Source organism: Anguilla anguilla, chromosome 7 (genome assembly GCF_013347855.1).
Source record: "Anguilla anguilla isolate fAngAng1 chromosome 7, fAngAng1.pri, whole genome shotgun sequence".
Classification (NCBI taxonomy): domain Eukaryota; kingdom Metazoa; phylum Chordata; class Actinopteri; order Anguilliformes; family Anguillidae; genus Anguilla; species Anguilla anguilla.
In genome coordinates, this window is record NC_049207.1 from 6,041,224 (window position 1) to 6,066,445 (window position 25,222).

Below are 25,222 nucleotides of genomic sequence, written 5' to 3' on the forward strand. Positions count from 1 at the left end.
CTCTCTCTTTCTCTCTCTTTCTCTCTCTCTCTCTCTCTCTGCCCTTGGAAATAACCTCTTTCTTCCCTTCAATATTTCATGGAGAAAAAAAAGCGAAGATCAGTCGTGATTACGACTGAATTGAATGATAATGCGAGAGTCACGCTGAGAACTCAGCGACATTATTCCTGTTCCCTGAATGGGCTAGATTCACCCAGACCCGAAAAACACTTTCATATATTACTCTCAGGAAGGGGATAATGGCCATTCAGTGAGAAACCAAATCCATATAAATCTACGAGTGAATCTCCTGTAGGACAGTGAATGCCGTATAGTATGACAGTAAAATATATTTAATTTTATTGTACAGCTTGCACGCAAACTTGTTTTGCACACCTGCTGGAATAAATGGCACTTAAAATGGGAGAGGTACATTTTGTGCTAATCATAACTCATCAACACTTCAATAGCTGGGTTGAAAATGCTTACCTGTGCCCTGTTATTACTCATTAATTATGGTTTGTTCCATCCACAGACGGTCAGTGTTCCTTTAGTGACATGCACCTGTACGCGCAAACAGGACCATTAAAACTCAATGATTCTTTTTTTTTTTTTTTCAGATCCTAAAATTTCATGTGTCTGAAAAAAATTATTTATTTCACTAGTAAATTTTTCCCCTCCATTCACTTGTAAAACTGAATGCAGCCGGTCGATAAAGCACACAGCTGGAAAATAAATAAATAAGTGAAAGTAGTGCTTTTCGGAGAGGGCTGTAGCTTCCCCTGGCAGGCGGGACCTCTCGTAAAAACAACTTTTCGGGGCAAGCGTGCCACAGCGGAGGACACAAACCTTCGCTCCACTCCGTTGGGTCTCATAACGACTCCTTCCCAGAGCGCTTCTGACGCGTTTCTCCTTCATACATGCTTTTACTGTCCCACGCCCCGTCTCTTCAGCACCGCGCTCCTGCCCCCCCCAACACCCCCCACCCCCAACACCCCCCACCCCCCGCTCCTCCCAACACCCGAACGGAAATTTCCAGAAATCTCTCCTTCTCTGTCCATTTTAACCCAGCCCCATGGCATGAATGAGAGAATGGAAGGACGTGACATTCAAATGAAGCTGAACAAGACACGGAGTCGAAAGCTGTGATCCGGTAGCCAGGTTATCCAAAACGGTTACGAGGACAGACTTCCCCCTCGGAATGCTGCGGTGGGGGGGGGGGGGGGGGGTGACGACCTTCAAACGACCTTTCAATAAGGCACCGTGTGGGGAAGAGCAGACTCGGTTATCTTGTTAGCAGGCCGGGAGGGAGGCTCGGCTGGGCGTTTCGTTAAGGCGGGGCAGTCCCTGGAAACAGAGCACACTGCTACACTCCGAGTCTCCGTCTTTGACCGTCCCGGGGTCTAACTGACACACCCCACAGCCAAATAGGCTGCCGAGCGGGTGTCAGAACCAGCGATGGGGAAAGCCCACTTTTCAACATAATTACGCTGCTTTGTTGAAAGAGGCAAAGTTGTTTGTTGCCGGTAATGTGCGCCCTTCATTTTTAATCCCAAACAGGAAGTGCTTATTACCGAGACCTTTATTGCCTACATGATGACTGATTGACGCTGAAGTGAAAGAGAGGAGAGTTTGCATATCAAACTGAAGAGATTATTCTCTGTTCCGCAGAGAGCACATCGCTCTCAATATGTAAAACCGAATCCTTGTCCATGCAGGTATACAGCAGATGCGGCAATGTAGCACAGTGGGTAAGGAACTGGTCTTGTAACCTAAAGGGCACAGGTTCGATTCCCGGCTAGGACACCGCCGCTGTTACCCTTGAGCAAGGTACTTAAGCTGCATTGCATTCAGTATACATCCAGCTGTATAAATGGATGCAATGTAAAAGCTATGTATGCGGTGTAAGTCGCTCTGGATAAGAGTGTCTGCCAAATGCCTGCAATGTAATGTAATGTAGTGACTTTACTGAAAGAGCAGCACAGAAGCCTGTGCATTTTGCTGCGGATACTGCGTGTGCTCACCTTCATGTGACTTTGTTGGCAGGCAAAGACCGTGCATAACCCAGCGAAGGGCACCACCACCATCATCGTCATCATCGTCATCCTGACTGCGCGTGTTCGTATTTGGTTACCGGTTTCGAGCATGCCGGGCCTCTCTCTACCTGCAGAAACAGCCGTCAGGCCGCGGTGGGTTCAGCTAGCCTCCGATTGGGCCGCGGGGCCACGTTTTGGGGGGGGCAGAGGCAGCCGGGTGGATTAGCAGTCGCCTCGTCTCCCCTCTTGACGCCCCGCTCCGCGGACCCGGGACTAATGCGTCCCATCGGGGGGGCCCCCGCCTGCGACATCTGCTCGGCCTTCCGATCGCGCCAGAGAGCTCATCAGCATCGGAGAAATACTTACCCGTGCATTGCCTTTACTCACATCTGTTTCCCTCTAATAAGCTACGCAAGACGCAAGAATTAGAAAAAGAATTTAATTCCACTGTTATATGCAATGTGTACTGTAATTATTCATTTAAAATAATTATATATATATATATATATATATATATATATATATACGGAGCGCCATAATGTTTGGAACAAAGAAATTTTTTTCCTCAGTTTGGTTCTGTACTCCACAACTTTAGATTAACCGCATATCAATAGTTTGAATGCCAAAGTGCACATTCTCAGCTTTTATTTAAGGGTATTTTGCTTCCCACCGACTGCCTCACATCCACTTCTGGGAAGCGTCTAAGGACAGACCAGGCCGATCTTGCGGAACGCTCGTTGCGTTTATTGCAAGCCAACACACGGAGGATGAGATTCGAAACCACAGAACTCCAAGCCCTTTTATACTGATCTAGGCGGCAACACTGCAAACTGTGACATCACAAACATATTGCTAGCTCCACTGTGGCTAGCCGGTTACACTACTGTCAAGTTACACGATAACATTCGGCTAGCTCTTCATATATATTACAAAATAATATTACAAATTTTAGGACCTGTATATTTTTTGTCATTTTTGTTTTTAACACACATCGACAGTACCCATATGGCTCTATGTACTGTCAGAGTTTCATAGCTCAAGAACAAGTAAAGTTCAAAAAGGTACAAAAACCCCAAATGATGAAATCATATTCCTTGATGGCAAACAGAATATTCTATTTTTATGCACAACACTCTGTGCTCCCTTATTTCTGAATGACAGTCAAAGTCAAAAAAGATTTTGTGCTGGAAAATGAGTTAAATTTCTGCATGTGGTGTCTGGAAATGATCAGCACATCTGAAAGGTAAAAGGAATGGAGGGTGAATGCTGATTCGCTGGTTCAGATGAGGTAAGGGATGGGTTATCTAGGGAGGGCTGTTTTTTTTTTACAGAACTTCAAAAGCTACATTTCCTTAGAAATCTAATGTGCGCCATTTTACACCATGCAGAAGGGAGGCTGGTGTGAAACAGTCACGCAGAGACTCGACGGAGGTTAGGTTGGTTTAAACACACCACCACATCACAGCCACTATCATTTCAATTGCATGTGTGCAATTATAAGTTAACTAGTGACATCCTTCAATATTGTGCAGAGGTAAACTGTGAATTGATAAAAGAGACTGCCACCAAAACAGAGTTTATTTTAATTTTTTTTTTTTTTTTTAAAGCCTTGTAAAATACAAAAATGAAAAAAAAAAGTGAAGGTGCGTAAGTGCGTGTATGTGAGCGCAACTGCAATTATCAGGCATCCAGCGGCACTGTTTAATAATGTAAGATATTGCTAAATTGTGTTGGTATCTATTATGAATTTTAAATGAATGTTATATTGATACATTTTACATGTTTGAGCATCATTGATTCACAGGCTTCCAGCTAAATGCAACGGGTTGAAAATATTGAAAGCAATACCTTTGGTCATGCCTTCGAGGAGCTCGGTAATACTTATTACCCGTATATCTTAGTAGATAATTGACAGAGAAAGAGATTGAAAGCAATTTGAATGCAGGGTAGAGAATAGACCCTCTGGAGGAGTAATGACAATGAGTTCACTGAGACTTAAATTAATCTCTACGCTCGTTACAATTCACAGCACTGCAGTCTAACTGCTCTACTCTTCCCCTTCTGTGCAGAGACGTATCCATTTTGATCTCCTACTCCTTCTGTCTATCCTTGCGTTCCACACGTGCACGCACACGTACACGCACACATGCACACACAAGCACACACGAACGCACGCGCACACACACGCACGTACACACACACATACGCACACACACACACACTCAATTGAAACACATACAGTCTCTCTCTCACACACGCTCTCTCTCCCTCTCTCTCTACCCCATCTCTCTCTCTCTCACTTCCCCCCCCCCCCCCTCCTCTCACAATAGAATCACACTGCGACCCTCCCTCACCTTCACTGCTTCTATCGCCCGGACCCGATCAGGCCTGTAAGAGATCTACGGCGCCTGTCACGCACAACCAAATATCTGTCCCCAGATCTGCCTCGGAAGACAAAGCCTGCCAAAGCAACAGCAGCAGCAGCAGCAGCAGCAGCAGCAGCAGCAGACACATTCAACCGACTATTCAAGGGCAGCGACTCCACACCAGATCATTAATTAATACCACTCTGTGGCCACAGATGACATTGCATGGGAAAAAGGACAGTATGAAAGCTTTCTAATTACGGAAACCGCGCGGGTTATTATTTGTAATATGCCCCTTCAGGCAGGATAAAGCACTCCTGGATAAAAAAAAAGGGTTCCAGATGAATTATGAGAGAAGGGTAATGATGATAAGGTGTAGCGAATTTCCACCAACCTCATTCGAATTCGCCCCTAATGACGACGGCGTCGTAATCACTCTGTTTGCCCATCAGTGTGGGCACCGTGCGTGGCCCATGCCAGGCACCACTCGCTTAAGCAACAAGGCAAACAACCCATGACCGGATAATTGTGTCTTATCCCGCTGCCTCTATCCCCAGGGGGGCATGGAGGAGGAAGCTGATGCAGACACGGTGGTCCCCGCAAGGGAGGCTTTTCGAACCCGAGTCCTTCCCCAAGGCTCACCTGAGAACAATAAGTCCGCCAACGTCGATTGCGCTGCCCAATGTCAGCACTTGGACTTTCAAAGTCATTCTATTAAAATAATAATAATAATAATAATACTAATAATAGTAATAATAATAATGATAAAATGCAATGCATGAGTGAAGCACACAGCCTAAATCCTAATCTCAATCTTTCCCAAAATTCAGATTTAAATCTACATCCAGACTTCTGTGATACAAATGTTTTTGAAGTGCACATCCATTATTCAATACACCAGTACTGAATGGAAAAGTTTAACACAGGTCGAAACAACAGGATTTAAAAAGAACACATCAGATATTTTGCCATTACGTCCACAGCAAATAACAAATAGCAGTACTATCTTTAGAGTCCAAAGTTATCTACTGAGTGTTGAATTAACACTGAACATTTTACTGTGTACAAAGCGGCGAGGAAAGAAAATGTAACACCACCATCTGTAGCATGCTACCGATTTTCTTGCCGGCACTGCAGCAGCTAAACCCGACTCGGTAGTATGAACCCTCATTGACGGACCTCTGAAGGACAACATTCCACAAGTCCTGGAAACCTACTGCGCCGTGTCAGGTCACCTGAGACAGGAATACAATGCAATCATTTTTCATATATATTATATTGTCTGATTTCATCTACACGGATCTATAAGGTGCGGGGTAGCAGACATGGTTAAATCGTTGTTGTTTTTTTTTCTTTCTTTCTTTTTCTATTCGTTAATCTATTCACAGGGGGTAGTTGCAGAATGAGGGATGGGGAGGGGGGGGGTGGGTTTTTGTCCGGTATGCAGATGGGGGGGGGGGGGGTAGCTGAATTCCCCTGGACACCAGATAAAAGTCTCTACCCGGTTCTCTTCTCGCAGACCGATAATGAGCAAAGAAGAGCGGAAGATTAGCATGCTTTATTTAAATTCAGGGCAGGTTTTAGACATGTAAATTATGCCGGCGAAACACTCCACGCGCTCTCGAGAATTACAAACGGACAGACAGCATTCGAGTTAAGCAGAAGGTGCCTTCTTTTCTAAAAAAATTCTCTTCCCTTTCCTCGAGTACAGCATTTGTTATTTGAGCTGCCCATGGTCATTCATTGGGCTGTGGATTGTCTCTTTTGGGTTAGGGGCAGGGGGGATTGGATTGTCTCTTTTGGGTTAGGGGCAGGGGGGGATTGGATTGTCTCTTTTGGGTTAGGGGCAGGGGGGATTGGATTGTCTCTTTTGGGTTAGGGGCAGGGGGGATTGGATTGTCTCTTTTCGGTTAGGGGCAGGGGGGATTGGATTGTCTCTTTTCGGTTAGGGGCAGCGGGGGAGCCAGCCCTGGGCCTGGAGTGCCACAGAGTCTGCTGGAAGAATTTCGGATTTTGGATATTTGTGCATGGGAAGGTGTCTTGTAATCCAGGGAAGGATGAGGTAACTTGTTCGGAATGACACTTTAATTTCAAAAAAATTCAATTCATTTCAATATGAAATACGTTTACGACAGACATTCAAATGAAAAACATAATTAAAAATGTGATGAATTTTATTTCGCAGGCGATATGCTTGTGCTTAAGAAGGAATTAACTGACAAATTTAGAAATTTACTGATGAGAGACATAATCAAGGCGTGATTAGGTACATCATTAACAATTATTCCACATTCGGCAGTTACTCAGTGCTATCATTGAAATCACAGCCCTTAAATGAGTTTAAGTGGGTAATTGCTCAAACTCTGTACGGTCCCTTCCTTCCATATTGATAACAGTTATAGTTCCTTTTGGATTTTTACAGCAGTGCAACACTGGACACAACAAATCTCAAAACAGCATCAAAGAAAGGTTTCTTTTTTTTCAAAATTGCTTTTTTGTCAGGAAAGAAAAAGGTGTACTGTACTATGTGATTCGAGCCCCTGGTTGGGTATGATGCGGCTGGTGATGAATTAGTAAATAATTCACAGAAATGGTCAGATTTTAAATTGGAACCAAGGTACAAGATAAATTGTGCTAGTTACAACTGTAATTACACCTGTGATCAGCAATGACTAGAAACCAAACACAGCATGGCAGCCAAGTGGCATAATTTCTTGTGTATAATAGGTAAACCATATGTTGATATAGGTTATTGTGATGCTTCTGTACATCTTATTGCCATCGTATTTGGTAAGCAACTTGTCAACTTTCTTTTGGTTCAAACACTTGAACATTTGCACTTGGAACTGACTGGCAACAATAAGCCAATATTGTAATTCACAGCAACTTCACAATGACGCAAGAACATCTGCCAAAGATCCTGCACACCACGCTTCATGTTATAATGAGCTACACTTCTCAAGGTTAAATTCTGGCATTACTCTTAAACAAAAATTGCTTTACTAAGTGGGACGTCATTCGTTTTCTTCTGTTGGCTGCATCATGTTCAAATGTGACGCAGCATTAATTTATGGCGCAGTACCACTGAGCACCAATTTTGAGTAAGACTTAAACAAATGTATAGTGAGTCTTTTGTGCATACATTTCTACGTGCTGTAAATTTACTGGCATATGGCAGCCTGTTTTTTTGTTTGTTTTTTTTTCACGTGGGATTTTATTCCCCACTAATTTTGACAGATCGTCATACAAGGATGACTCGTGTTTAGTTTCACGGCAACTGCCCTTTCGTTCTGCGAGGAGTTGATTGTGAAGTATCTGACTGGTGGTGATACAAAATGTCCAAATCATATCACTTATGCAAATCGCCCCTTCTGGATGCCTCGAGTCTGGATAGACGCATATCAGCGAAACGGTGCAGGAGGTGATGCACTTTTAAATAAGAATCTAATTTCTAAATATGCTAATTACGTCCGGAACACATTAGCCGATAATTAGCCATTTTGCACACAAAGACGCATAAATTCATGCTAATGGAACTGTAGCTGCGATTGCAGCTTTCCCTTGAAAAGAAGGATACCGTGAGCCAACTATAAAGGCACTTGAATGATTGGACTTAAGTCCAGAGATCAAAAATGATGACGCCACCAAAGGGAAATAGAATGTCCAGGGTCACGACTTCCGTAAGGTGGCGAGATCGTATTGATAAACTGGAGGTTCTAGCATTAAATTTACGCTCTTGTAATTTTCGTTTTGCGGGACCCGCTGTCTCCCGTTTTATCACCGCCGTGTCTTTACGGTGCCTGGCGAAATCATTTCTCCGTTTATTTATTCCATCAGGCCTGCTTTATTTGGTCCATTTGTCTTGCCGTTGCCTGTGGTGTGTCTTGAAAACAGATCAGATTATTCTCCTCTCGCATACCCATTCCACCTGACACGAGAAAAAAATAAATAAATCTGCATGCTGCATTAGCTTGATTTGGTTTAGAAGCATTTGGTGAAATACGTAATGGAGGAAAAAGTCATGAATATTTTAAATATCAAGATGTGGGGGGGGGGGGGGGGGGGGGGGATATGTTTGAATTCAGGCTGTTTAATATTAAGATCTGTATTCATGATTTCTGTAGCTTACAAAGCAGGCTAAATGGTTCATTATTCATTGTCTATCCGAATCACTAAAAGATTAATGTTTAATGAATGACAGGTGTACACGGATCTACTGTATATTCTGTAGCACTGCCCTGTTGTCTTTTAGAAAGATCACAGGAATTATATGTAGTTCACGGTTGAATTATTTTCCAGTAAGGGGTTGCTCTAGTCTCAAGTGCTACAGGGTTAACTTTACATAAATCAATGACTCCTTTCCCATTTGTGACTCTGCAGTCAACTTTCAAAAGCGGATACATGTTCAGTGTTAAATCAACACTAAGAGTCCATTTGGTTGCAGTTGTACTCATATGCACTCTGTTAGAGTTGAATTAACACTGGACATTTTACTGTGTAGTTTCTCATTTCAGTTTAACATTTAGCCGTTTGAATGGCAAACTGAATGAAAACATCAGCGTTGAAAGTCGGACAATACACAATCTTGAGTTTGGGATTGAAGGCAACAGGAGCAATAAGAAAGGTAAATGCCATGTGGAACAGAATGTCAACACATTACATTTCAGCTGTTTTGCAAGCAGCGGGCTCCATTCGACTCTAAGGGACATACTTATTAAAATATTCACAGTGGCTTAAAAATAGCCACTGTCTGATGATGTTTACGGTTGCTATTTTTACTGACCTCAAGAATTCAGGGCAAACACGTCAGGAGTATGAAGTCTAAGCATTGTTTGGTTTTTAAACAAACAAGAAAAATACATATGTTTTGTGTAATAAATTTAGTGTATGTGCGTCCTTTCAGCTTTTGAGTAAACTGGGCAGTTGGCGTCATAGCAACACCGTTATGAGCTCATAGAACCTGGTGCTAACTTGGCGAAATGTGACAAGCGTCTCTTTCAAACGGCTGCCAGGGCTTTTGCCAGAGACATGCAGACACCCTATACGGATCCTTGTGCCCTCTGCCCGTGCATCTGAATGAATGGACAGATGTGCCTATGTGCGCGGGCTCCACAGAGCCCTGGGTTTTCTTAAGCATATTCTTTATCTGCCCAGCTGGGCCTGGCCTGGGTCCCCCAGTCCCGCTCATTCTTCAGCAGTCAGACGAGGGTTCAGGAGCTGGAAGGGGAGGGAGTGCGAACTGCGCTGGTTCTAGGTTATGGGGGATGAAAGGACAAAGAGAGAGAGAGAGAGAGAGAGGGAAAGAGAGAGAGTGTGTGTGTGTGAGAGAGAGAGAAAGAGGGGGGGGGAGAGTGAGAGAGAGAGGGAGGTTGAGAGAGGTTGGCAGGGTGAGTTATTCACAGAGAAAAGCACTCTAATAGGCTGGGGGCAATGTGTCATCTCTCCTGGATTAGAATCTGGGTTGTATAAATAGGAGGACTATTTTTATCCACACTAACTCCCCCCCCATCCCCACCCCTCCCCCTTCGCTCTGAATGGTATTAATTACCCGCTATCAATTTAGCCTAATAATACATTTATTAATGTTTTAATAAAGGTCAGCTGCCAGAGCAATTACATTTCCTTTCCGGGTGCTCGAAACAGTTGAAACGCTGCGGTGATGGTTGACCCCCTATGGACACGTTGTTATTGGATACACGCGATCAGACCTTGTTTTGCTGTATGAGAGAGATGCCTTCGCCATAGCTGTGCGGAAGACTCGTTCGGTCTGTCGGGGGAGAGGCGGGCCGGAGTCGGCCGGTTTAGCGCACAGACCCTCACCCAGATGGTCCGAAGGAGGAAGCAGAGCCCCGTTAATCACCGGCTGCATGCCAAGTCACGCATCAAGAGAAAATGAGCACCTAATTATAGGCCCGGCTCTTTCCAGAATAAAAGCTTTGCTGTTCAATAATAGCTAGTGTCGCGGCATAGCATAGGCCGGCTATTAATACGGTGACGACACGTACAACCTCACATTAAAGCGTCAATGCCTCCCTGTCTTTTTGTTTTTGGGCTTTTTTTAAATAGCTCTGACCAAGCACTAAAACAAGTGCTATGTCTCATTACAATACCCAGCTGGTGGGGATGTAGTCAGTGCTTGCTCATTGTTACAGTAGATAGCAATTAAAGTAGCATTTTTTTAATGTTCGCTTTTGCAACCATAAACTGCTTGTTCGGTGATACGACCGTCCTCCGGGCCGTTTCGAATCAAACAAATGCTTGCATCCGCTTCCACCTAGTGGTGAAAGATAGGCACTGCAGTTAGCGCAGAGTGCTGTAGGGGAATGAATTGGGCATTGTTCCGTGTGACAGCACACTAAGTGGCGCATGCGGCATCTGTAATGATCTATACACCGACTGACTTTTCTTCTGGCATTTTTAGTCCTTTTTGGATATTCTGTTATGTTTTTTTTTCTTCATATTACTACCGCTTCAGATTTTCCGGTAGTGTCTTGAATTTGAGCTGATGTTGAAGGAATTTTTCGCCAGCTTTCCCATTATAACTGTGCTTGTGTGTTGACATTTTATGATAATTAGGGAAGGGATCCTTGAATGCTTTGATGGTTACAGAGATGCACTGTTTCCATATAAATTAGAAGCAGAGCTAAAAATGGCAGCAGTGCATCGCTTTTTGATGTCCTACACAAAGCGCATTGGCAGCTTAGCGCACATCTAAAGACACCATTGGTACCGTACACGCGCACTGATTTAAATACTCGCATAGAGCTACGGCTGCATGTGATCTGTTGTAGATGGTTGCAGTTCTATGGGCCCGGAAGCCATATGGAAATTGCCCACAGGTGAACACTCCCATGCAGTACAGCACCGCACCCTTTTCACAACCCTGAATATCGCATCGAGTAAAGAGACTGAAATAATTCTAGATGAGCAAGATCAGGTAAAAGACAGCTTTAGTAATCCATATAACATGTCAAATATCAGCCTATGTTGCTTCGAATCTTGCGTACACTACTGTGTCACAATCCCACAAAGACCACTGCCACTAAAGTCATAGCCAATATAAAATATATTCGCACCTAAATTCACTTTTTATTAAATAAATCAAGGGCACATACTAGTTTCTGTGAAACGCAGCTTCACTGTCAGTTTAATTTAGAATAATTTATTATCACAGCCCTTTTAAAATAATTTGCTCAGTGATTACTAAAGCGTTTTTGATGTTCATCGTGGAACTGTAATGTAAGTGTTTATGAAACAGTTTTAATCAAAGCAACATCCTACCCGGGAGTAGAGTTGATGTGTACACTGTTTTTGGGTCAAAATATCCGTTTTACAGTCTACATTGAAGAAAAAAAACGGCATGTTCTGCAAATGTTTCCACATCATAACTTTAGAGACATTTGCACTCCTGTTATGAGTCTAATTATATTTCAGTGCCTGTGAACTAGCAGGTACTTTGAACCAAGCAATCACACGACTGCATGTGGCTGAAAATAGACAAACAACATCACGCCTCCTGCGAGGAATACGTTCTCACACATCCAGGTCTGTCTCCTGAGTGTGCCGCACACGTCCGCGAGGTTGAGCAGAAATCACTTTCTCGGTAGGCTAGATGTGCTCTTCCTACCTTCCGTCCGTGTAATTACTTAAATTGCAACCGAAGACATCGCAAATAGCAATCGCATTTTAAATTGTCTTAGAGGTAAAACTTAAGACGGAAAATAGCCGCGATGATCGCGCGAAGAAAGCGACGGGAGGGAGGGCCGGTACGGCACGCGCTCTGCTTACCGTGTGCGCATCTCGCCCGGCAGATTGAGCGAGCGGCACTAATGGGTTTGGGTCAGACTTCGCCAACCCTACTGCCCCCGCCCCCGCCCCCACCACCCTCGCTGTGCGATTTTCCGGGCTCGCTGGGCTTGGTTCCAGTGATGTAACTCCACCGCTCACTTCTGACGGGAAGGGAGAATCACGAACGCGGTGATACGGCGGTTCACACTTATTAGGAAATATTTAACACTTGCAGGATTTTATTAATTTTTTTTTACTCCATGGTTTTCTCTAGCGGAAGATTTTTTAAATTGTGATCAGAAGGATCATATGTCCAACCAGGGGCAGCACCCACCGAAACATTCCGGGGGGGGGGGGGGGGGGGGGGGGGGGGGGGGGGGGGTCAGCAGATGCTTTTGAGGGGCATCACCGTGGGCTGCTCCCGGGCTTCAGGTCCTGAGGCAGGAAAGAGACCAGAGTGACCAGAGAGACCACATGGTAACTCTAGACTTTAGCAAGGTGTGCGAATAATCATGTGGCCTGTAGTACACACACACACACACACCTAATTTTTTATGTTCATCAAATCACATTGTAGTAAAAAAAATAAAATAAAATATGGAGTGGACAAGAAAAAAGCTGACTTTATGAAATATGTCTGATATATTTTTTTAAATCTTTTTCTGTCCATACAGCCAAAGCAGCAAAGGAGCATAAATAAATTATTGCTCTTTTTTTTCTTTCTTCTTCTTCTGGCCATCATGGCCATCAAAACACACCTGAAAAAAAGCCATGTGTGTCCACAAAATCCAATATAGCTGCCAAATTTAATAATCATAAAAAAATGAATCTACTGTAAGGTATATGGGCCTGAAACTTTGCATACATATTGTCTTGGGCATCCAAGCACACGTATTTTCAATTTACATGGTCCAAGTCCATCACGCTGAATTGAGTTCCATTTTTGTGAAATTTGTATCTAGCTTAAATTAAATCTTCTCCGAACCGTTACTCTGAATCACAAACACAGCATCTTGAGACACAACAAAACTGGCAATTTTATACATCATATGTAAGTATTTCTGATTTTCTAGTGATTTTTTTTATAATTAAACCCTGCTAATGTGCCTGTCTTATGTAAATGAGCCTGTCTTCACTTTTTTGCATGAGTCAGACTTGGAGTGCCTGACAGAATCCATTACATTATATTGACACCTCGAGAAAAAGAAGATGCATAATTTAACAGCCACAATTCTGTTCCCCAGGGCTACACTGAAAAATCATCTTGTCATGAATCACTTTACATACAAAAATCAAATTGGGCAAAAAAAATATCCGAGGGTTATTCTTTCTCAGATTTCACAATGACAAGTTTCTAATAATATTAATACACCCAGAGTTTTATTTGAATTGTACAGAAATTCTCATATGGCTTTGATCATTTTTTTTTGTGTTTTGCTTCATGGTAAACAGTCTTCTGTGTAGGTCACACTGTGCTAATTTACCCTTTGCTAAATGTGTATACCGTATTTAACACTGTGGTCAACATCTTCCATTCAATTTTATTTGTATAGCGCTTTTTACAGAGAACTGTCACAAAGACACTTTACAGAGTAGCATACAATTCAGTACGACTGGTGTCCAAATGGTTTGTGAGTACCGGACAGTTGTGTGGCAGTTGGTGTGTTCTGTTTGCTCTGGGAGTTGGGAGCTTTAAAATGAGTGAGAGAAAAATTGGAAAAGGGAAATTGCAGACATCAGTGGGATTAACCTCCAGAAGATTTTGCACAGCGCAGGACGTAGCCTATATGCATAAATCAAGAGACAAGTCAGATAAACCCAGTAAGTCCTTGCTTTGTTGACTGCATCAGACCCATAAAGATCAGGGGGGAGAGCAGAAACAGTTTACACTCTGAACAAAAATCTTAGCTGCTCATAAATTCTGGAATCAACACCAACCTACGTCCCCAAAATGCAGTACAATAATGAAAAAGGGATTCGTTAAATCCTATTACACATTTGTGAAAAATGCGGCCGCAGACAGTTACAATTTACATTCAAATTACATTTATTTAATATCCATTAATCCTGATTGCCTTTTTGCTCATTTCAATTAACAATCATGGCAGCATACTTCCTCTTCCTCGCTTGTAATATTTTATCTCACCCTTGAGTCAGATCAATTTCACGATCAATGTCAAGCAGTTGGCTCTGGGAGCAGGATAATAAGCTTGCAGCGGGCCGGGCATTAAATTGCAAATGAAATCTTCAAAACATGCTTCGGTGCGAAGGCTGGCTGGACCTGGTTCAAACAGACTCCTGTGAGCGGTTATATCTGACATCCACACAGCAGGAAACTTTCATGTGCGGAGAATATAAAAGGCACAACAAGGCCTCTTCACTTTGCTCAGGCGAGACCAGACAGCCTGCTACAAAAGAAATAGGCTAAAGTTTGCGTTCTGCAGCTGACAACAATTGTGTCCGTTTCCTGCCTTTGCCCTCTGCACGAGAGCCACAGCTGCCCTTAGTTTCAATGCGTTTGAATCTACGCAGTGTGTCACCCAATCCGTTCCACAAGCTTCAATTCCACGTTGTTTATGAAATAATACTTCATATCACCGAGCTGTTTTTTCATATCACCATGTATCAGTGCATCCTTTTGTACAGCTTCTTCTGGGCCCTCTTACAGCCAGCACTCAAACTGCAGCCCTTGGGAAGGGTCCACACAACTGCAGCCACACAGGAAGATGTCCCCAACGGCAAATACTCACTGCTTGTGCAGTTCTACAAACACTGATTTTACATTTGCAGTCCTTCCTCCACCCTCTCTCTCACTCACTCACAGCGTACAGCCAAAAGTGGCCTCTCGAATTTCCTGCGCCTGCCTCTGCCTCCCATCTTGCTTCGATAAGATCCGTAAATCCGAGATTTACCCGCGAGCGCTGCGCTGAGGCAGAGACTATAACGTCTCCCCTGAGATTGGTTTGCAATCTCCATCTTCATCTTCATCAACGCTGTTAAGGAGCTACTGCTTTTCACTCAGTCCAGTGATCACTGTTGGTGTGTGCGTGCGTGCGTAACCTGTCAATGTACACACGTACGAATGTGTTGGCAGGAATTTTATACATGCGCATCTTTGCATGTGTGCACACACATACACATTTCCTGATTTCTATTCCAATTCACATACAACACATTTATATATTATCTTGGTATTGCTTTTGGTTTCAGATTGCGTGATAAAGGGAGTAAAAACACAAACTTTATACCGGCCGAGAATCATTAACCAATGTAGTACGAGTGACAGTGAACATCATACTGAAACACGTGTTGTGTTTTAAGTGAATCTAACCAGCATGCTTAGTGTGAGCGCTCACCGCTCTTTAAACCACATGACTGTACCATTACAATCGGGAAAGAAACAGTGAAACAGAACTGCATAACTTTAAACACCAACTCCTGTAACAAACACGCCGCGTTTTCGAAGAATTCTTCAAATCCACAGACTTTCGCACTGACGCAAATCACTTGCACTGAACAACCTATTAATTGCAATCAGCTGGTAAGAGTGCAGTGGGCCCACTTCAGCACTATTCAAATGTCAAAAATGGCTAATTTGAAAATGTTAAAACTCGCGGTTCTATCTTTATAAACTATTTTACGATGCCAGTTTATTTTCACGACAACGGTTCCTTATTTTGTGATGTGATTTTGCAAACAAGCTTTTGAGGTCCTCACCTTCTGTGCGCTTTGGGAATCTGCAGTGGAGTCAAACCAGGGTGAAGTCGGTATCTCTATCACAGCAAGGGTCCAGGTAAACGGAATCCACAGCAATCTCATGTCCCAAAAACATGAAAACTCGATAGAATGTCAATTGTTTAGTTAGCATTTTACCGAGGCATTATCATTGGTGTCCGTTTCGCCATTACTACATACACGCCGGAAGTATTATTATTTCCGGTTTGTATAGACTCTCTAACAAAAAATGAGCCCACCTACTCATTCGCTGATTAGTACTGGCGAAGCTTAGTATAGCCAATAGGCCCCACCGTGCCGGCAATGGCTCACCTGGACAGTATAAGTTTTGCCCAGTATTCAGCCAGCCAATGGCGAGCTACTATAGTGATGTCTGAAAAACATTTTAGCCAATGAAATTACGTTTATAACGGTGTATAGTTTGTTAGGCTTTCATGAAAGGACAACATCATTTTTTTATGCCCCAACTAGAGAAATTATTGAGGCATTTGTGGCTAAAAAGTTGTTGTTCTAAAACAACATTGGGGGCCTTGGAAGAACTCACTTGTCAGAGAGAATATTTCCAAGGACAGTGAAAAGAGCTTTGACTTCATAGTAGAGGGTATGTTCAATGTTGGAATTGATCCCTATATCGGTGAGCATTTAAATACATTCTCAAAATATATTTATCATTCAGTACGCTTATAAATAAGGAGTAGGCTTAATGTTTAATAATACATGTGGGGTGTGTAATTGTAGGACGCATTTAACATGTTGATGTGGGTAAAGTATTTGACAAAAACTGCAATCAATGGACCTCAATCAATGAATTAGTAAACTAGATTGATAATGTAGTTGTTTTCTACAATCTTCCTGACCTGCTGCTGACAGTGGTAGCTAGTGGATAGCAACAGTGGGTGGCTGCGGGGGAGGGGGGGGGGGGGGGGGGGGGAGGGAGGGGGAGGGTGACAGGTAGGGCGAAAGCAAGCAAATTTCAGCACAGATTTTCCACAAGCATATAGCGTACAATATATAGTATTTTAACCTCTAAATTCTAGAGTAAAAACCAGAGTACCCGGGGGGATACGCGGACACGCGGAGAGCAAACTCCACACAGAAAGGCCCAGGCCGAGATTCCAGGAGAAATGCTAATGATGCCATTATACTTTCCAGTAATGCAAAATGTGACTGAAAGTTCAAGCTACTGCACCTGGTGTGTAATAACAGGCTACATACAACTGCAATAATATTTTACATAAATAATTTGTACACAATGTGACAAAGATTTTTCTGCAAATAAAACTCAGTTCAATTTTTTTTTTCATGGCAAGTTAGCAGTTAAAAGTTTATTATGTCTGCACATTCTTACCAAACAGCATGTTAATATATCAAACAAGTACATTTTTTCATTTTAATACATACAAAAACACTATAAAATGTCACTCAATACTGCTTTTAAATTTCAAAGTCTGTTTTAACATTCACATAAGAAACCACTGCTGTCTTTTTACAAAAGTCTCCTGACCAATCAGGTTACTTAACCCTGGGTTACAGTATCACACAGGAAATCTCAATGTTCAGCATTTTGATCATGGAGATTGTTTTACTGAGCTTTCTGATTTTCTTTTTCCATTAAAAATAAAGAAAAAGTCCTGTCCTGAAAAGGTAATTAAAAAACTAAATAAATAAATTCCAATTATTTTTGTCCGTTCTTGACTCTTGACAGCTTTTGGAAGTGGTGTTGATCACTAGTTTTCCCCATGTTTGTGTGTGTGGGTGTGCGTGAGTGAGAGAGCATGTGTGTGTGTGTGTGTGTGTGTGTGTCTGTGTGTGTCTGTGTGTGGGAGCATGCGTGTGTGTGTGTGTGTGTAATCTGACAGTAAAAAAAGGCACTTTGCAAATTTTCATTCTAAAGGCAACAAGGTGAAAAAAGCCACAGCTGATTCAGTTAGTTCCTTCACACGTACACCGAAAACAGGCGAGACTTTACCTGCATAAAAAAAAGGATCCTCCTTCCTTCCTCATCGTACAGTTGTCTATAATCAAAAAAAAATATTTTTTTAAATTCCAGCACAAAAGAAAAAACCATGTTGGGAGGGGGCTGACCTTACAAAAAGAACCGTGAGGTGCAATTAAAGTGATTGGCACGGAACTCTGCTGTTCTTTCTCGCTACGAGCATGCTCTAAGGCTAACACGCAGATTTGGCACTGGATACCGGAAGAGAATATTTTGTCTTTTTTCTTTTTTCCAAGAGAGAGATCAAAAAAATGTCTGCGATTCTTAGTGCGCCCCAGGTGTTAGGTCCATTAGGGTGTGCAGTCTGTGGTAAAGGAGGGGGAGAGACGGGGGGCGGCGGGGGTGATTTTAGGGTACGGTGACGTGGTAAGGGCTGCCCGGCACGTTGTCGTCCCCCCACTTGACGATGAGGATGTAGTCGCCCTTCTCCTTCACCGTGTACGTGACGTTGTACATCCTGTTGCCCATGTGCTTGACGTACACCTCCTCACACGGGGTCTTGGGCCCGTGAACCCCCACCATCAGCATGTTTGTCCCTGGAGGAGGAGACACAAACCGTTTCTGAGCTGTACTTGCAGAGCCGGGGTAACTGTGGTCACCTCTTTCTCTTTAGGATAGTTATATGAGCAGAGACATCTCCCCTCCCTCTGCTTTCAGCATGCTTTGTTCACTAAGTTTTAAACATTACTGTACTTCTGACTTTCATGACCCAAAAAGTACAGCGTCACAAAAGCATTGCACTGACACTCACGCCATGCTTTACAAAGTGGACAGAATCTACTCAGCTGCTTCCTATGCACGCCTTTAAATCCAACAGCGTGTTTGCGGGAGAGAGAGAGTGTGTGTGTGTGTGCGTGTGTGCGTGCGTGCGTGTGTGTGTGTTGCCTCACCTGCTTTACTGCAGTCTACCGTGAAGGTGTTCTTCTGTCCCACGAAGGCTTTGGAGAGGCCGGTGCCCCGGGACACCACCTTACTGGCGTCTGAGGAGAACTTGGGCAGGGAGGCGAAGGCCCCGCCCCTGGTGGACGACGTCTTGGTGACGGTTTCCACGAGAACGGACGAGGTTTCGTGCAGGCTGTGCCCCCCGGACAGCCGCGCTCCTAACGGACGAGACAGAGGAGGGTAACGCAACCGCCAGAGCCCCTGCTCTTTCACACACAGGTGACACAGCGCCCCCACACCCGCCGCATGAGCACTACTAACAGGCTGGCTGTTAAATTTTGGGGTGCCTCCCCCCCCGTGCAAGTTGGGGGGCAGGGCTGTTCATCACCATCACTCGTACAGGTGTGTGAGCAGTGCATTGAGTGACTCCTCTGGTTAGGCACCATGGTTCTGTTTTTCACCTGCACACAGCAAACTGTGCTAAACTTTCCACTGAACCCCAATCTTCAAATCTGGTCAAAGAAGACCATGTGCAGTTCTGCCATGTGCCGTATGCAGTTCTGCACTGATTTTTTCAGCACTTATTGTGCACTGCAAACAATGAATACTTCAAATGTGTGGAGGCTGTGGATGATATGTTTTACACTCAATCAATCAATCAATAATTAATTATACTGTATAGCACATTTTGTGTGCACAAGCCTGCAATGCATCGTGCAACAAATTAAAACAAAAGCAATTGAAAAGTAATGAAATAAAGAGGTGGGCTTTTGTGGATTGAGTGGGGTGGTCGCTCACCTGTGACTTTGGCTTTGAAGGGGCTGCCCACGATGTGCTGGGGCCCCCCGTACTTAATGGTGATGAGATAGCTGCCGGGGGCCATGGGCGTGTACGTCACCTTGTACCCCTCTGGACACTCGATGCAGTCCATCTTCACCTTGGACGGACCGTCGATGGTGACGGACAGCGCCCCTGGGCCCGCGTTGCAGGTGTTCACGATGAACTCCGAAGCCACGCCTGTTCGGGGGGGGGCAGAAAAGGAAGATGAATTTTCGCTCCGCCTCGTTTTCTGCGGGCCTGACCGCGCAGGAGGTCAGCTCGTGCAGCAGAGGGCGCTAGAGCGCAGCGGGCCCCCCCCCGTTATACCTGTGGTGCCTCCCTCCAGGCCGGGCCCGAACGCGGTCACCATCCCCGGGTCCCCCGCCTGCCCCGGCTCCCCCACGCGGATCTTGAAGGGGCTGCCGGGGATGTGGGAGCCGTTGAACTTGACGTCGATGGAGTGAACGCCGTTCTCCCGCGGGATGAAGCGGATCGCGTGTTTGTCTGCGGACAGGAAGGGGCGGAGTTACGGGGTCAGTCAGACAGGAAGTGAGGGAGTCGCTCACACACAGCACACCTATACGACCTCCCTGCAATATCACTGTGAGTCCTGCCGCAGTTATTAGTCTCGGCTGCAGTGTGGTGTAATGGGTAAGGAACTGGTCTTGTAACTTAAAGGTCGCAGGCTCAATTCCCAGGTTGGACACTGCCATTGTACCCTTGAGCAAGGTACTTAACATGAATTTTTTCAGTATATATCCAGCTGTATAACTGGATACAATGTAAATGTAATATTAAAAGTTGTGTAAGTCGCTCTGGATAAGAGCGTCTGCTAAATGACGGTAATTTAATGTAATGTATTAGTGTAAATCCGTTTTCAGGTTTGAGGAAAATGATTTAGTTGGAAATATGTCAGCTGCCGCCATTGCGATAAATTGCTCTTCTCTCATTGGTCAGCAGCATTAGCGTACCGCTGTCCAGCTCGGTGACGAAGCACTCCTCCACAGCGCCGGAGGGCGTGTGCACCTTGGCGTCGATCACGCCCCGAGCGCCGTTCAGCTGCACAGCGAAGGACGCTTCCTGGTGCACCTTCAGAACCTTTTCCTAAAAAACAAAAAAGGTTTGGGGGAAGGAGAGAGAGAGAGAGAGAATCAGGAGGAGAGGGAGAGAGGATGTCACATTATGGTCGTTACAGTGAGAGGTGAAAAGGGGCTTTCATCATGTTCGTGTTCAATTCAATTTATTTTGTATAGCGCTTTTTTTTACAGGGGACTGTCACAAATGCTCCAAGGAAACAAGAAATGTTTCTCTGTAAACAGAGAAAAAAATCTTTCATGTGACAGAGAAGAATGGATGGGGAAATGGATCAAACTATATTGACAGCAAGGGAAGTGTAAAAACACAAACTGTGAAAAGCGGATAATTAGTATTGGCATCGGTGCCTCTTTCAAGCATCTCCCCATGATTATCGATACGTATCAACAAATTTCAAATGAAAATACTGGCCATAGATCAGCTTATAAACTTGTTGAATAGCCTATAATAATGATCAAAGTAATATTCACAATCATTAGAAGAATGGCAACAAAATGGGTCAGAGAGAGAGCGCAAGACAGAGAGACAGAGCGAGAGAGAGAAAGAGAGTGTGTGAGAGAGAGAGAGAGATAGTGAAGGCCAGAAAAAGAAAGGGAGGTCTGTGTTTGTGCTCAGCTCATATTTCTACTCAGTTCAGAGATGATGCCACCCGCCAGACTCGCAAGGTTCATATTTATGTGTGTACGTGTGAGTGTATATGTATGTGTGTGCATGTGTAAGTGTGTGTGTGTGTACGTGTGAGTGTATATGTATGTGTGTGCGTGTGTAAGTGTGTGTGTGTGTACGTGTGAGTGTATATGTATGTGTGTGTGTGTGTAAGTGTGTGTGTGTACTTGTGAGTATATATGTATTTGTGTGCGTGTGTAAGTGTGTGTGTGTGTACGTGTGTGTGAGAGAGAGAGAGAGAGTGTGTTTGTGTGTGTGTGAGTGTGTAAGTGTGTGTGTGTGTCTACGTGTGTTTGAGAGTGTGAGAGAGGGGGTGTGATAAATTCCACTTGGCTGCAGTCAGACACACACAGACCAGCTCCAAGCAGCCCCAGAGGGCTATGTCATGGAAGGCAGACACACACACACACACACACTCTCTCTCTCACACACACACACACACACACACACACTCTCTCTCACACACACGCACACACACACACACACATGATATCCGCACGGGGCCTCCTGACCCCTGCAGTCAGCAGATCCTTAAAGGGCCTTTACTCAGGAGCCATAGCATTTAAGCACTCACATGATACCTTCTAAAACAGGCCCAGGCCTCTCATTCAGCTGTACAATATTGTGCTTAAGCACTACCTGTTCACAGACAATACCTGTAGCTTAAGTCACCGGGAATAGGTTAGAGTTAGGGTATGTGTGGGGTGTGGAGTTTAGGGTGTGTGTGAGGTGCGGGGGTAAGGGTTAAGGTGCATGTGCGGTGTGGGGGTTTCGGGTGTGTGTGGGGTGCGGGGTTAGGGTTAGGGTGCATGTGGGGTGTGAGGGTTAGGCTGTGTGTGGAGTGCGGGGGTTGGGGTTAGAGTGTGTGTGTGTGTGTGTGGGGGGTGCAGGTGCGGGGGTGCGCACAGGTGAGTTACGTGCGCCGTTAGACGCACCTGGAGGCTGGTGACGGTGAGCCGTCGCGCGTCGTCCGAAAGCGTGGCGATGGGGACGATGAAGGGGCTATCGGGGATGTGCTCGTCGTTGAACTTGATTGACACCTCGTAATCACCTGGAGACACAGGGAAAGGTGGACCTGTCAGTGTTCTCCGAGAGTAATGGGCGTGGTCACGGGCGTGGTCCTGCAGATGGCGAACAGGCGAACGAGCCCTCACCAGGCTCCTGAACAACGTAGGTGACCCCGCAGGATCCGTCCTTCCTGTCCTCGAAGGAGATCTCCGCCTTGCTGGGCCCCTCCACGGCGATAGACAGACCCCCTGCTCCCGCCTCGCGAGTCCAGATACTGAACTCCGCTGTGTGAGAGAGGCGCAGTCACATCTCACACCGCCCCCTGGAGGCTCACCTCGGTACTGCATCAGCAGCAACTGATAGAAAGTCCAGAAATCGCGTCCCACAGGAATCGCGACCGACACGTACCTGGAACGCCGGCGACGCCCCGGTCCAGCCCGGTGCCCCCGGCCCGGACCTTGTGGGCCCCGCCCTCTCCCAGGGGCCCCACGGTGAACTGGAAGGGGCTGCCGGGCACGTGCTGGCCCCTGTACTTGACGCTGACGGTGTGGGGCCCCATCTCCTGGGGCACGAAGCGCACACTGTAGGTGCTGTCCTCCCCCTCGATGATCTCGGCGTCCTCCGTCTTGCCCCCCGGGCTGGTCACCTGGGCCGTCATCTCCTGTGTGCCCGTCTCACCTGTGGGGCACACGTGCTACAGGCTTTAGCACGTTAGCAAGAGAGGCCCGCTCCAGCAAAGGCAACATCTCCATCAACTCAACCTTAATGGTTAGCGTGTGGAAAAAACTTTGAGCGGTAGACCATGACGGGGATCTCAGATCACCTGTCAAACTCTACTGCGCCTCCTAATGATCTGTCTAATGTGAAACATACTCTGCTGTACACAACAGCTACATTTCCATTAGAATGTCACAATGAATATATCCTCGGGAGTGATAAAAACAGTTGTGCGTGTGCAGATCACTCAGCAGAATAGGTGCTCGCTAAATTGTTGTTTTGGTAAAGTGTTATCACATGATAACCCCTGATTAGCAACATACTCATTAATCATCATCAAGTGAGAGCAGTTGATTTTTTTTTTTAATGCAGTCAAGATGCTGGAAAAATTGAGTGAATCAACTGTTTCCACCTGCCTTGCAGACCAGTTATTTCTCAAGTAGGAAAAGGTAAACGGTGAAAAATGCAGGTTCAGAAATTAATTCAGAAAGTCCTCCCCTGTACTTTGTTCCAATCATCTGGAATTGATTCAGCCAGGAGGCAGACCTAAGTACTGAAATCAACTAGCTGAGTTTATGGGTGGAAGGAATGCACGGCAGGACTTTTATTTCTGACCCCTGGACTTTCCACTTTGGGAAAACGTCTCCAACATCTTTTTCAAAACATAAACATGCACACAGTGCTCTTTTCCATTTCACAGGGAATAAAGTTTTTGCACAAATTCACACCGATGGAGATAGCCACTGACAAAACTGACACTCCCGAAGAAGAAGCAGCTGAATTGTCTGCATGCCAGCACCCTGGAACACTTTGAGCTGTGACTGTGACTGTGACACACACCGTGTGTGGTCAGTGGTTCATTGACACTGGGGTTAAGGAGGAGAGCAAGGGGCTCTGTACTGCATCGCAGGTCAGGTGACCTTGCACAGGTCACATGATGCGTGCTAATGCGGTCACCTTGCATGCCTGTAAGGTGAGCGCACGAGCGTCCGCTAACTGTCGCATGCTTTCTGATGTCCTCCACGGTACAGTTACCCCAGACCGTTGGACCGGAATAACACGCAGCATTTGGTTTTGGAGTCATTGCAAATCCACGGTCTCTTCCTGTAAGATGTTTTCCAGAACGGTCCTGCTTTAAGGTTGTCCAATGACAAATCCTGCTCCTGACACTGGGGGCTTGTGGGACTCAGACTTTCTCCAGAGCTTGCTGGCACTGACGTGGGTGCTTGTCCAAGAGCCATGGGACCACACGCATGCACAAACCATGCAGAACACACGCTTAGAGCCGCGTTAAATACAAAACACTGAAAGGTAAGCAGCACGGCAACCATCTCGCCTTCGCCACCCAGAGGCGATTGTGAGTTAGCCAAAAAAGGGCTCGTGCTCCACACACTAGGGGCCACTAGGGGGGGGGGCCCGTCACGCACCCTCTTGTCTGGGCGGGACTGAGGTGCTGAAGGCGCCCATGCTCTCCCGGCCCAGGAAGTCTCCGAAGACGTTTCGGAAGGGGCCCCCGCCGCTGCCGCCGCCGCCGCCGCCCCCGCCGCCGACCTGCGTGCTCTCCTCCACGCGCACCTCCCGCTTGGTCTCGCCGCCGCGCGTCTTGCTGATCTCCGTGCGCTCCGTGCGCGTGTACGTGTGGCTGCTGCGCGTGAAGGTGCGCGTCAGACGCTCCTGGGCCGACACCATCTGAAACCAGTTCCCTGAGGGAGGCGGAGGAGGAGGAGGAGGAGGAGGAGGAACGGGAGGAGGAACAGAGGAGGTCACGCGGAAGAACTTAGGCAGGTGAAACGGAAAAGAAAAGAACTTTGGCCTAAAAAGCGCGGAAGGGGTGATGGGAGAGTATGGTCACATGAAACCAAAAGTTGGCAGGGCATGCTAATTTCATCCAATCATTGTGTTCTACCGTGAAGAGAAAAAATCTTTTCCAGAAGGTTCCAAAAAGTCAATGATTGACAGCTCATTGTAGCTCCACCCATTACAGGGGTTCATGAAACCTCACTTTCCCATCACTGGACTGAAGCCCACTATGGAATAAAAAGATAAATAAAAGATAAAACTTCCTGTTCAGTACTATTGTGACAGTGATTAAACATGTTCTTTTTTTTCCTTCCTGACTGAGAAATGCAGGATAT

At 45.4% G+C, this 25,222-nt stretch overlaps 1 protein-coding gene across 10 annotated transcripts in view; it reads right to left on the bottom strand.

Moving 5' to 3' along the window:
* Positions 1-17,195: 17,195 nt before the first annotated feature.
* The window catches only part of flncb (filamin C, gamma b (actin binding protein 280)), a 60,988-nt gene continuing 52,961 nt past the window's right edge, over positions 17,196-25,222 (bottom strand). For 4 of the 10 annotated variants that reach the window (XM_035425993.1, XM_035425996.1, XM_035425997.1 and 1 more), the window contains 9 exons: positions 24,515-24,790; positions 22,779-23,048; positions 22,517-22,654; positions 22,298-22,413; positions 20,573-20,705; positions 19,929-20,105; positions 19,581-19,799; positions 18,791-19,000; positions 17,196-18,436 (listed from right to left, as the gene is read on the bottom strand). In XM_035425993.1, the coding sequence (XP_035281884.1) occupies positions 18,249-18,436; positions 18,791-19,000; positions 19,581-19,799; positions 19,929-20,105; positions 20,573-20,705; positions 22,298-22,413; positions 22,517-22,654; positions 22,779-23,048; positions 24,515-24,790 (1,727 nt within the window). In that variant the 3' untranslated portion in view covers positions 17,196-18,248. The remainder of the gene's footprint in view (positions 18,437-18,790; positions 19,001-19,580; positions 19,800-19,928; positions 20,106-20,572; positions 20,706-22,297; positions 22,414-22,516; positions 22,655-22,778; positions 23,049-24,514; positions 24,791-25,222) is intronic. The other 6 variants (XM_035426000.1, XM_035425998.1, XM_035425995.1 and 3 more) reach the window with 2 other exon arrangements.